The 13478-nt window shown below is 42.3% G+C and overlaps 1 protein-coding gene across 2 annotated transcripts in view; it reads right to left on the reverse strand.

The window, feature by feature from the left end:
- Window positions 1-4227: 4227 nt before the first annotated feature.
- The window catches only part of LOC138384600 (steroid transmembrane transporter SLC22A24-like), a 38383-nt gene continuing 29132 nt past the window's right edge, over window positions 4228-13478 (reverse strand). Inside the window, exons 7-10 of one of the 2 annotated variants that reach the window (XM_069470147.1) lie at window positions 7475-7689; window positions 5899-6007; window positions 5221-5424; window positions 4228-4288 (exon numbers count right to left, since the gene is read on the reverse strand). In XM_069470147.1, coding sequence (XP_069326248.1) covers window positions 4228-4288; window positions 5221-5424; window positions 5899-6007; window positions 7475-7689 — 589 coding nt within the window. Of the gene's footprint in view, window positions 4289-5216; window positions 5425-5898; window positions 6008-7474; window positions 7690-13478 lie in introns of those variants that run through there. The other variant, XM_069470149.1, reaches the window with a different exon arrangement.

Below are 13478 nucleotides of genomic sequence, written 5' to 3' on the forward strand. Positions count from 1 at the left end.
TAATTTTAGATAGTAAATAGTTTACAGTTTTTCAGTACATATAGCAAATTTGAAGATTTTATGTAGGTTCCTACATAAAAAAAGGAAAAATAAATTCCCATAATGTTTTCTTGACAAGATTTAAAGTATGATAATAATAATAATTGAGTCCAAGTTTTATAATGCAAATCTACCAAAGAGAAGAATGGATTTCTTTTGAGATAAGATTTCCCTTAGTAGGGGTTCAAAATTAATGTTACCTATCAACAAAACCAATAAGAAATGTTTATTTATTAATGATGTTATCCAATGAGATTGTACATATTTAATCTTTGAAATTGTCTTTTCAAACAAGTAGGCCCTACTAAATACTGATCTTAATCCATGAGTGTATGCATTGCTTGGAAGACATTTATAAAGTTCTATTAGAGTGTTTTCTTGATATTATTAATAGGTTAGGTGGAATCTCCTCAATTTCAAGGTTAAATGGATATTTAAATACAGAAGTTTCCTTCAGGGCCGGGTGTGGTGGCTCATGCCTGTAATCCTAGCACTCTGGGAGGCCGAGGCTGGAGGATCACTGGAGGTCAGGAGTTCGAGACCAGCCTGAGCAAGAGCAAGACCCCGTCTCTACTAAAAATAGAAAGAAATTATTTGGACAGCTAAAAATAATTAGCTGGACATGGTGGCACATGCCTGTAGTCCCAGCTACTTAGGAGGCTGAGGCAGGAGGATCGCTTAAGCCCAGGAGTTTGAGGTTGCTGTGAGCTAGGCTGACGCCACAGCACTCTAGCCTGGGAAACAGAGCAAGACTCTGTTTCAAAAAAAAAAAAGAAAAGAAAAGAAATTTCTTTCGTGTTTTATCGAGGCATGAAAAATGCTGCCTAGCTATTAATATAATTTGAAGTTGAAAAATACATCTGCTGTAAATTTGTGTGGAAAAATTGTTCTTGCTTCTTGCTTTCATTTTTTTTTTTTTTTTTAGCACTGGAAGTATATAAAGAAGCTGATAGTACGTGTGATTCAACAAATGTTAGCTGTCATTGGGTGACTTTAGAGTAGTGTAAGAGTAACTTGTGAGTGATGTTTTACCTCACAATCCTCACAATTTTAGGTTGAACTCATAGAGAAACACTACCAAATTCACAGCTTAAGCTAATTTCCAAAGTCATTTTCTGGCTGTTAACACAGGATGATTCTTTTCATTCAGCAACACTTCGCTCTTGGCTCTGAGCTCAAAAAATTATGAAAATTTTTTACCATGGCTAGCTAATCTTTGGATTAGCAGGAATACATGACCCTTATGGAGGAGAAAAATTACTGAAGAAGAAATAGATAATAGCCTTATATATCTACTAAAGAAATAAAATTTAAGGCTGGGCGCGGTGGCTCACGCCTGTAATCCTAGCACTCTGGGAGGCCAAGGCGGGTGGATCGCTCAAGGTCAGGAGTTCGAGACCAGCCCGTCGCAAGAGCGAGACCCCGTCTCTACTAAAAATAGAAAGAAATTATCTGGCCAACTAAAATATATATAGAAAAAATTAGCCGGGCATGGTGGCACATGCCTGTAGTCCCAGCTACCCGGGAGGCTGAGGCAGTAGGATCGCTTAAGCCCAGGAGTTTGAGGTTGCTGTGAGTGAGGCTGACGCCATGGCACTCACTCTAGCCCGGGCAACAAAGCGACACTCTGTCTCAAAAAAAAAAAAGAAAAGAAATAAAATTTATAGTGAAAACACTACAAAATTATAGTGTTAAAAAAAGGCAAAACAAAAACAACAAACAAAAATGAAACAACACAAAAAATCTATAGGGGCAGATAGATTCACTGGTGAATTCTGCAAAACATTTAAAGAAGAAACAATTTCAATTCTACCTAAATTCTTTTTTTTTTTTTTTTTTTTGAGACAGAGTCTTGCTCTGTTGCCCGGGCTAGAGTGAGTGCCATGGCGTCAGCCTAGCTCACAGCAACCTCAAACTCCTGGGCTCAAGCAATCCTTCTGCCTCAGCCTCCCGAGTAGCTGGGACTACAGGCATTCGCCACCATGCCCGGCTCATTTTTTCTATATATATTTTTAGTTGTCCATATAATTTCTTTCTATTTTTAGTAGAGACGGGGTCTCGCTCTTGCTCAGGCTAGTCTCGAACTCCTGACCTCGAGCGATCCACCCGCCTCGGCCTCCCAGAGTGCTAGGATTACAGGCGTGAGCCACCACGCCCGGCCTAATTCTACCTAAATTCTTTCAGGAGAGAAACTATTCTGAAACTAATTCTTTGAGGCCAGAATTACTTTGATACAAAAATGATATGAAAATATTGCAAGAAAAGGATACTATAGACCAATAGCTCTCATGCATATGGATGAGAAATATGTCAATGTAATTTTAGAAAACTGTTATGGACTGAATGTTTGTGTGCTCCCCAAATTCATATGCTGAAACCCTAACCCCTGATATGATGGCATTATGTGGCTGGGCCTTTGAGAGATAATTCCATCATGAGGGCTCGGCTCTCACATATGTGATTAGTGCCCTTATAGAACAGATGGAAGAACTTGCTTTCTCTCTCTCTCTCTCTCATCCATTGAGGATACAAGGAGAAAACAACCGTCTGTAAACCTGGAAAATTGTCACCAAACATCAGATCTGCTAGCGTATTGATCTTGGACCTCATGGCTTCCAGAACTATGATAAATAAATGTTTGTTGTTTAAGCCACGTAGTCTATGGTATTCTGTAGTGGCACCCCAAACTGACTAAGGCAAAAATCTATCTAACATTGAATGAAATTAATAATACATCATGACTACATGGACATTCTTGTATAGTTAAAGGGTGCTTAAACACTTGAAAATTCATCACTGTAATTTTTTAGATTAAGAGATTAAAAACAAAAAATTATCATCTCATAGATCTGGTAAATTACAACACCTGTTCTTGAGAAAATTTGGGGCATTTTAGGAATAAAAGGGATTATTTCAAACTGATAAAGGGCATCTACAAAACACCTGTGGAATCCATCATAGTTAATACTGCAATACCGAATGCTTTCCCCACCAAAGATCGGAATAAGGCAAGGATTTTTATTCTCACCGCTTCTATCCTACACTGTGCTGGCATTTCTCACCAGTTTAATAAGGCAACGTAAAAAAAAGGCAGGTGGATTGGAAAGGAAGCTTTATTGGTAGATGACAGAAACTGGTATAGTAGGTTGCACAAGCTCAGGAAGTGTTTGCTGGATGCATAAAAATTAAATTTAAACTTTTGATTTTTTAACAGCTTTATAACATGCTTTATTTTATACTTCCCCCAGCATTGTATGAATATCTACGCCACTGCCTCTCTGCCTTTCTGAGAACAAATAGTACATTTCAAAATCTTTGTTGCTTTGGCAAATGAAAATTGTTATTCCACTTTAATATATATTTCTTTGATCACCATTAAAATCACCATTAAAATGAACATCTTTTCATTTACTTTATATATTTATTATTTATGTAGCTTTTCGAAAATTACTTCTTCTTGGTCCATGCCCATTTTGTATTGAAGTATAATTTTATTTGATATATATTAAATGTGTACACACATATGTATGTATTTTGAAATCATTTGCCATGTCCATTGTACTTTAATATTTGATATTTATATTTTTAAATGATTAATGTTAGTTTAAAATATAAAGCCGGAAAGAATGCAAAGAAAAGAACAATAGAATTTTATCATTAAAAGGAAACCATACTCATAATTTTTGTGATTTTATTTCCAAAGCGGTAATTAATACTAATAATCACATACGCCTTCAATATGTAAGTGATTATTGGTGCCAAAAATTTGATATGTAAGTGTTTATACATACTTAGGTGTGTTTCTGGAATTGTTATGATTGGAGGTTGCATTGGCTATTACTGTTTTCATGATTGTAGCTTTATAATATGAGTCCAGCATAAGCCTTACCATATATGAGTCAGCCCCATCGTCACTCTATGTTGCTCTTTTTCCTAAATTGTCTTGGCTTTTATTAATATCTAGATTAATTCGGAAGTTCTGCAACTTCTTTACAAAAGCAAACTATTGTTTGGTGGAATGACTTAAACTCATAAATTATTTTGGGACAACTGATATATTTAGTGCCATCATTGTAAATAGCATCTATCTGTCCATTATATTTTCAGCTAGTTTTTTAGGTATATAGGAATAATCTTGATTTTTTTCCTCTTATTTTTCTTTGCCTTGCATCAAGTCTTGGGAAATCCTTAAAATTGTGTTATTTTCATGCAAGTATCTTCCTGCTTTACTTTTCTTGTTTCTTTTCTGCTGACAAACAGAAATTTAAACAAAAACAAAATCAAGAAACAAAATAGAAAGAAGGTATAGAATAAGTGTATATATCTTGCATGCCTAAGAACAAGCTGAACCTCTACCCACCAGCTTTGTTACCCAAGACTCCTTGGATTTCCATACTATTGTGCTGGAAAAGGCTCTGATACCCGGGCATACCTGGGACGGCAGCGTTGAACATTTCTGCTCTCACCATTGTCTCTTTAGACCTTTCACCAATGACATTTTGGAAAATCAAAGGGTGAAATGAAATTCTTGAGGCTATATCCTTATTTGTCCTCATTTTTAATTGTTTTTTCTTATCTCAATGACTCTCTCCTCACAATTTCTACTGCGTGTGGTAGCAAATTTGACTCAATCTTCCAGATATCCCAACAAGATCCACTCCCTTTAATACACTCTTATCTTTGCAAAGAAGATCTTGCTCTGTGCTCTAGTCCCACAATTCTTCCTTGACTAGAGCAATAATCAGATATGTATCTAGGAGGCTATCTCATTTCCTTCCCACAATATATCCAGCCCCCACTGGGCTGATGGGTGATAAAATCAGGGATGAGCATGAGCCATTTGTATCCTAGCAGATTTATGCAAGAAGAACAGGAGTACATATTTCCCGTTAGAGGAGAAGGTATGTGCTATTCACAATAGGGCTAAGTTAGGCCTTTTCACCACTAAAGCTCCTGGTGTGAGGTGGTCTGTGTGATCTGGGAAGCCTTGAGGGGAGTCTGCCACTATGTGGGTAGAGGTGGGGCTGCCACTGAATTAAAGCCCACGGGCACAAATAGAAATAGGCCAGGTCTGAGCCTATGTGAAGGACAGAGGGCTCCAAATGATCGTTGACCTTTGTCATCACAGAGCTATAGCACACAGCCCTCCCCACTCAGGTGCCGGGTGGAGGGTTTACTCACTCATTTTCCACATCCTGGATGGTGTTAGGAAGAGGCAGATTCCTGGTTTCTGGGAGGAGGAGGACAACAAGGGCAGCAAGGATGGGGAAGACGCCGTAGATAATCCAGGGCAGGCGGGGAGAAAACGTCGCTAAGGTCATCAACAGAGGAGCCAGTGCTGCCCCAATCCTACTGGACAGCAGATTGATTCCCGAAGCTGTTGACCTCAGGGCACAAATAAAATACAAATATATCTTGTATAAATCTGTACATATAAGTTTTTATTTGTCATCTTTAGTCATTATCGGGAACAATACAACACTTATTAATTAAACACATGGGCTTTAACAACAGGCTCTTAATTGTGACATTTAACTCTACTGGTCTCAACTGTTCGTTAGTATTATGTTGGTAACTGCTCTAAACCCCCATTTCATCCTTGTTGAAATAGAGACACCCATAGCCACGATGCAGTAGAGTGCTTGTTAAGATTGAGATGATACTTTAAAGGACTTGGCACTTTGCCAGGCATAAATTTAGCTTTAAGTATTCTTGGCTATCAGTCAGTTGCTGTCTTCATTTCTATTATAATTCATTTGTCTGACACCTAAGCAGTCTCAGTTTTTCCTCCGCAGTAAATGTTAATGAGCTCAGAAAGTCCTGTTTTGAAACCAGACAGATGGTCTTTAGCTCTGGTACCTGTATACGGTGGGGATGAGCTCAGGGTAGTGGACAGAATTACTGGTAGTAGCAATGCAAAGAACACCAGCTCCCAGAGTTGCTAAAACCACACGCAGGGTCTGCATTTCTAGAGAGAGGAAGACAATGAGAGTCAGGAGATTTTGGCTGAAGAAACCTGTCACCCCCCAAATCCTTGTAAAAAGATTCTGTTGCAGGGCTTTGCAAGTGTGAAATATGTGGAAGAAAAACTGCAGCATAACCAGAGATTAGGGAATGGTGTATAAACTAAGCACTGTAGATTGAAGAATTTTAGGGCTTAAACATTGAATAATAGGATCTATATCAGTGGCTTCAGCTCTCCCTACATCTTTGAGTATTGCCAGTAAAGTTGGAAATAAGGAGTCAAGAAATACTTGCTTTATTCTTTCTGTGTAATACTTTCTCTGCACTTGCTGTAGGGCATAAAGCTAAATATGGATAACAACTGGAAAATTTATGAGGCACATCTTGAGTAGATTACAACTAAGAGTGTGGGAACAAACTATGGTATGGGACAGGTATTGCACCATATAGTAACAGAAAGAGTGGGTTGATTTGGGAGTGGACAGGGTGAAGAGACAGAAGTTCTAGAATAATAATTCAGGATTGTAAACCTAACATTTGTTCTCCTAGCTGGAATCAAATAATGTCATATTGGGAAACACTGAGACTGAAAATTCAAAGAGACACTTTAGAAATTCAATAAAAGTAATCAACATAGGACTAAAATATGGAGAGGGCTCTCCTATAAGGCAGCAACATTGCATGAGAAGGAGGAGTGGAAACCATCAGTCTGGGATCCTGCCAAATACATTCCAGCTCTGGGAGATCCGTGGAGCATGGAGACCACTGAAGTTCCCGTTATCACTGAATAAGGTCTTTCTATTAATTTGCCAAATGGATTCTAGGAGAGCCTGAGTCAATTTCTTAATCTGATTCTTGTTTAGGGACAGATTATAAAACAGATTAAGAGACATATTAACATGAGACTCTTCTCTTGTTTCTACTGTACACTTCTTTTCTGCTTTAGGACAAAGATTTTTATTTCATGGAAGTCAAGAAGGCTCTCCTAAAAAAGTGTTGCATTTATGGTGATTTAATACCAAACTCAAAAGTGAAACTATAGGGACGAGGGAGTGGACAATTTAGGGACGCCTTAAAAGTCGGAAAATCTCCAAGACAGAAGAGGTGAGATCACCATGTTCCCACTGTGCCCCTCCATGGTTGTTGTTAAAACTGCAACTAGCCAAAAGGTGTGTGGTTAGTTATTCTTGCAAAGAAATTGGTAGGCCTAATTGGGGCCAACGTCCAGATTCATTCTGGATGCGATGGAGAAAACACTGTGTCTGAACCACCCCTTGGTGACCTTGGTTCAGTAAGAGCCCACATCCTGCCACGACTTGTCAGAATCAGTTCCATAGCATCATATTAACTTCAGGGAACCTTTGGCTTTCAGTGGCATTGCCATTCTTTTGGTATCAGTCAAGTAAGACCAATGTCGTTCCTGAGGAATGAGGGAAACCACACTCCTTCCCCAAACTCCTGTCTTTCTCACCTTGGTCCAAAAAGGTGTTGACCAGAATGAACAGTCCTACCAGGAACAGGAACAACATTTGGCTCGTTCGACGACCCATATAATTCATTGCCAAAAGGGCAACAAATCTGGCTGTGCCTGTGACAGCTCCAAAGAGAACCTGGAACAGGTAGATATTCCTCCCCAAGTACTGCAAGTTGAGTATCAGGCCATAAAGGGGTACAGTGATTGCCATTCTGAAGTGAATAAAAGTAGTAAAGACATATTTAATAAGATTTAGAGCCTAAGAACCATTTCCTAAGGTTTTCACATAAGTGCTACATTCAAAATTATTATCAATTGATGATAATATTGGCCCAGGTGGCCTTTGGTCAGTGCTGAAGAAATAGGTTCATTCTGTTTCAGAGAATATTTCTTTTTAAGGCAATGATTTAAATTAACATGAAATTATTGTGAAACATGATGTTAAAATGGGCTCTCCATTGTCATCATTTTCACTGAGGCTCCAAGAAGGAGGTTACAAATACACACATATCCAGTGAAAGTTTATACATCCACCCATATAGAAAAAGTAATATGAAATCTGAGTTTGTCACTGCAGTGAAGGCTATAAAGGATGGAACATAGGGTTAGATGGTGGAAGTTAGGGAAATTGTTTGCAGCAGTTCAGCATTGTGTGAGTCTCTCTTCTCTGCTCCTGTTTTGAGACCTTCTTCATCTTGATCCTAGTGAATGGGTCCGCAAGATATTATATGGAAGAATTTGCCTTGCGTATTCTGGATTTGAGTATCATTGTGGCCTGACATTTCTAAGCACTGTAAGAGCAAGAAGCAATGGGTTATTTGCCTCAGGGATCAGAATTGAAATACAGAGCCTGGCAGCTAAGTATACTTTCAGAAATATACGCAAGGATGCATGGGTATGCTCATAGATTCACATCAGTTCTGGTAGAGATAGGTGGTCTGGAGTCATTTTCTTCTTCTTCTTTTTTTTTTTTTTCATATTTTACAGTTTTATTTATATGAAATATCCAGGAGTCATTTGCTTAATCTGATTATTGTTTAGGGAGAGATTATAAAACAGATTAAGAGCGAAGGGGAAAACAACCTTGGGAGTGAAAAGTGACCACCATTAGGGGCAATACACAACTTAATTCACAGAATGTGGAGAGAAAATTTATGCAGAAGCCAGAGGAAATGCAAGTCTTACAACACAACAACTGCAGTGAGATGCCAAAGGGTTCCAGTGAGGCCTCCAGAGGATTTACACAAAAGCGTCCAGGGGCCGGGCGCGGTGGCTCACGCCTGTAATCCTAGCACTCTGGGAGGCCGAGGTGGGCGGATCGTTTGAGCTCAGGAGTTCGAGACCAGCCTGAGCAAGAGCGAGACCCCATCTCTACTAAAAATAGAAAGAAATTATATGGACAGCTAAAAATATATATAGAAAAAATTAGCCGGGCATGGTGGCGCATGCCTGTGGTCCCAGCTGCTCGGGAGGCTGAGACAGGAGGATTGCTTGAGCTCAGGAGTTTGAGGTTGCTGTGAGCTAGGCTGACGCCACGGCACTCACTCTAGCCTGGGCAACAGAGTGAGACTCTGTCTCAAAAAAAAAAAAAAAAAAAAGCGTCCAGGGAAAGGAGTTGCTTTGACAGGTACCATATCTAGCTTCCAACATTTACCAATGCTCAGACCTCTCCTTCCCGTTAGCTCTTCTTTTTCCCACGCTGAGTATGTAGAATTCAGAAACCTGGCCCACAGGCGAGAGGAGTTGAGAGGAAGCACAGCCTGATTAGACAGAGAAACAGTCAAGAATACCTTATCAAGCCCAAGGCTTCCAAATTCAGCTTGAACTAGAGAAACAGAGAAGCTCCAACTCTGAATGAAGATCTGAGGTTTAATGTTTGTACTTGGCTGAAATATATTCATTACTAAAATGAGGCTATTCTTCCGAGTGCAGAGACGGAAGGTTTTTTATTCCGGAGAAGCGCAGTACATGTTATGTGGCTTGTCAGAAGTTTCATCCGAGGACAGGGAAAGAACCACAGTGCAGGATTAAAAGAAGGGTGAGAAGGGATGAAGTAAGGATCATCATTTTCTTCTTTTGTGATCAGACCCTATGTGTTCTCCTTATTCAACATGAATTATTTTGATAAAGCTGACAGAAAATTTAAGAAAAAATTCATATATTAGAAAAACACACAGGGGAGTTGGGATGTTGAGAGACATTGGCTGCCACATCGTCCCAGGGGAATGTTGGGTTTTAGGCAGTAGAAAGGGGGAACGGGAAGAGCCCAGGTGAAGTCTGGGGGAGAAAGGCACTGGAGCCTGCTGGGGACTTCATGGAAAGAAATAGCAAAATAGAAGGAGAAAAAAAGATGTCTGCAGAAATCTACCCCAGAGAATCTCAGAGCGCAGTGAATGCGGACATGGGGCGTCCTCTCCCTGTCCCACACACCTCCAGTGGTCGGCAGGCTGCCGAGCTGCCTGAGACCTTTTCCACCCACACAATCTTAAATGCGGCTGCAATCATTGAACTGGGACCATCTTGAAAATGAAGCATCGCGCTTCCAGTTGCTTTGGGGGTCGCCTCCGTGGCCACAGCTTGAGCCAAGAGTAGCTGCTATACTGCTTCCCACTCATACCGCCCCTCCCTCTGCCCCAGGGAGCTCCACCCTACAGTTTTCACATCACCTGTTCCCCCACACACAGTTTCCAACTCCTGCACCTATTGCGGTGGACCCTGGAGAACCTGTGTGATCCCAGAGCTTGGACCTTTCATGAGGGCTTCCTTCCAGGGAGAGAGACTGGGAGAACTGGAATGCCCCTTCTCTTTCCCTCAAACTCTTCCCACCCCACTCCTCCCCTGCTCACTGCAGCTGAGAGGGGCCACTGAAAGAGACTTTCAAAAGTGGCCCCCTGCACTTGGCTGGTGTGCCCTCCAATCTGGGGTTTCCACAGAGGGGGGCCGACTCTTTCCCCTTGAGGACCTGCAGTGGACCTAGGGGTGCTAGGTCTGGGAGTTCCCTGCCCACCAACCTCCCCAGAGACACCGCCTCTGGCATGCACCAGATCCCATTTTTCCAGGAATCACGGGGGTTGCTTAGGGGCACACAGGGCAGAATTGAGAGCTAAATTCACAAGGTGGACAGGCCCACATGGGCAGAAAAGACAGGAGAGCGCACTGTGGTTCAGATCCACAGCAAATTCGTGGCGCATCCATCCCGCCCCCAACCCACCACAGGAAAACCACAACTTTGGACTTGGGCGGGTCCTTGGGTGAGGTTGTTCCTGGCCCGAGGTGCCATTGCTGGTAAGCACAGTGATTTGGGTGCCCATTTACACCCAAACACTGAAGGAATCTCTCAGGGCCTGGTAAGAGTGAGGGGGGCAAAAGTCACACCCCACAGCCAGGCAGTGAACTGCACATGGTGTCTTCCTCAGTAGCAGACTTTGCGGTTTGGTGGGGCTGCTCCATCCCCCTTCCTGAAAGCCTTCCTCAGCGACCTGGGAGCTGACCTTTTATCCTTGCTGGGACAGTTCTACAACTTATGTCTGTGGAGCCTGGAGGCAGGCTTGGCTGACCTAGCCATGCTCAAGGTAACCCCTCCCATGCTCAAGGTCACCCCTCTACCTGCCTCTGCTGCAGTGGAGAACAAGCAATCCCCTGGGAGCTTCAGGCTCTCCCCCCCCCCCCCCACCCCACACTGCCTGGGGCATTTAAGTGTTTCTTCTGAGGGGATAAAGCTGATTACAGGCCCTGAAAAACAATTCTGCTGTTGGCTCTTTCCTGCAAGCACCAACTTCTGACAGCAAGAACAACTGTACAGCGCATTACAACATCTAATGACTCAATCAAACAGCGTGTCCTGATTCTTACTCATAAGCATGACCCACCATCTCAGAGATGAACACAGTAACTGCCATGTAAGTTGTACGTAACTCAGGCTATTTTTGAGCGCAGGGCCTCTTAAAGCATATGGAACTCACACATCTCTTTACCTTGGGAGCCGTGTGAAATATTTTTCAAGTTGCATACAACTCATGCACAGAAAACAATAAAAAATAACAAACTTTTTATTAAATTAGAAAGGATCATTTTGTGTTCAAAGTTTTTATTCTATTTTCTTAATAAAACACTGTGGCCCCAAGGAAATTTCCTAGTGTGGTAGTCTATGTGTTAAGGCAGGGGTTCCAGTACAATTCACACAGCTGGGGAGAGGGGAAGACAGCAGAATAGAAGTAGTTCAAATGGCACCACTTTGCAGAAAAAGAATAAACGTTGCAGGTGGCTTGAGCTGTGAGGGGTCTCCCTTCACCACTGCAGACCTCTGGGCTCATGGGGAGCTGCTCAAAATCTGTGCAGAGACATTGCACCAGAGAGTAGGCACAGCAAAGATCTGGGGGTGCCAATCCCTGGTTTCTGTAGCCGACACCATCATGATAGCTCTGGTGCATGGTGTCAGCTCTGCTCGGGACTCAGCTTTCCAGCAGTAGCCTTTACATCATCCCCCCAACCTAGGGAGGAAGCAGACAGAACAAATGCTTCCTTGCATTGCACCAGGACTGGGGGCCTAGCATTCCTCTCCCCCTGTGTGGGATCTAAGCAGAGGAGGAGCCTCAGATGCCACAGGCATCACCTGAGAAGCCTTGGGTGAGTGCCTCAGTGGGACTTAGGTGGGATTGGGCACAGCCTTCACCAACCAGCACCTGTACCCCATGTCTATGGTTCCTGGGCCGCTGAGACAAAGTCCTGCCTGTGCAACTGGGGACTAGCAGTCTCCATATTGGCAGAACAAGCATCCATTGGTGTGGCTCTTCCCCTGTAGTGCCCAGATCCAGCTCTGAACTCTCACTATGCCTGAGCCTGAGGCTCTGCCCTATAACTCCAAGTGACACCAGCCCTGAGATTCCAGAGTTGAACCTAGGCCCCAAGACAATACTCTGGAATCTCCACCACTACTGCTGGGCCAGTGGAACCTCCTTGCGAGCCAGCACGTCACCAGGAACCCCCCAGCCCTGAGCATACATTACTCCTGGATCTGGTTCATGCAAATGCCTGTACCCCTGTCATTCACACCCACTGCCTAAGTGGACTAACCCAGCTGCCACTGTCACCAATTCCCCACAACAACAGTGATGGAGAGGGTCACATCCATACCCCAACTGAACTCCAAACAATGATCTGGGGAACAACCCCTCACCCCAAACAAAGATCATCAAGCACTGGCTTGAACTGAGGAAATCACAGGGGAACAGGTCAAAACAGAACAGCTGTTCTACTGGCTCTTAGTGCACCCACCCCTCCCCTGATGGGTCAACATCCCAGAGTAGGTAACAAAAACTCCATGTAGGGTCCTCCCTTCCCACTAACTAAACAGGAGAGTCCCCAGCAAAGGAGAACAAAATGCCCTGCAATCCTGTGAACCCAGATCTGAGAGAAGAGGAGCCAGATGAGAAGAAACCAACAAAAGAACTCTGGTGACATGAATAAACAAAATAGCTTGATACCCCAAAAGGGACAAAAATAGAGCCACAGTAGTAGACTCCATCTGCAAAGAAATGGCTGAAATGACAGAAAGAGAATTCAGAATAAGGATGGCAAACAAAAATGACTGGAATTGACACGACAGTTGACAACCCACAAAAAGAAGCCAAAAAATATGTCAGAAAATTAATGAAAAAGTCACTAAAGAACCATACAACATGAGAAAAGATATGATTGAACTTAAAGATATGAAAGACTCATTTAGGGAACTTCCAAAACACAGCAGAAAGTATCAGCAACAGACTAAACCAAGGGGAAGAAAGAATCTCAGAGCTTGAAGACAAGGTTCTCGACCTAGCCCAGCCATACAAAGAGACAGAGAAGAGAACACAAAGGCAGAACCATCACTTGCAGACATATGAGAGTATGCAAAGAAAACTAATATATGAATTATAGGATTCCCTGAGGAAGAAGAAGAAAGAGCTAAAAGCAATGAAAATCTAATCAAGGGAATTATTGAGGGAAACTGCCTTTGTACTGC

Source organism: Eulemur rufifrons, chromosome 6, assembly GCF_041146395.1.
Source record: "Eulemur rufifrons isolate Redbay chromosome 6, OSU_ERuf_1, whole genome shotgun sequence".
Taxonomy (NCBI): domain Eukaryota; kingdom Metazoa; phylum Chordata; class Mammalia; order Primates; family Lemuridae; genus Eulemur; species Eulemur rufifrons.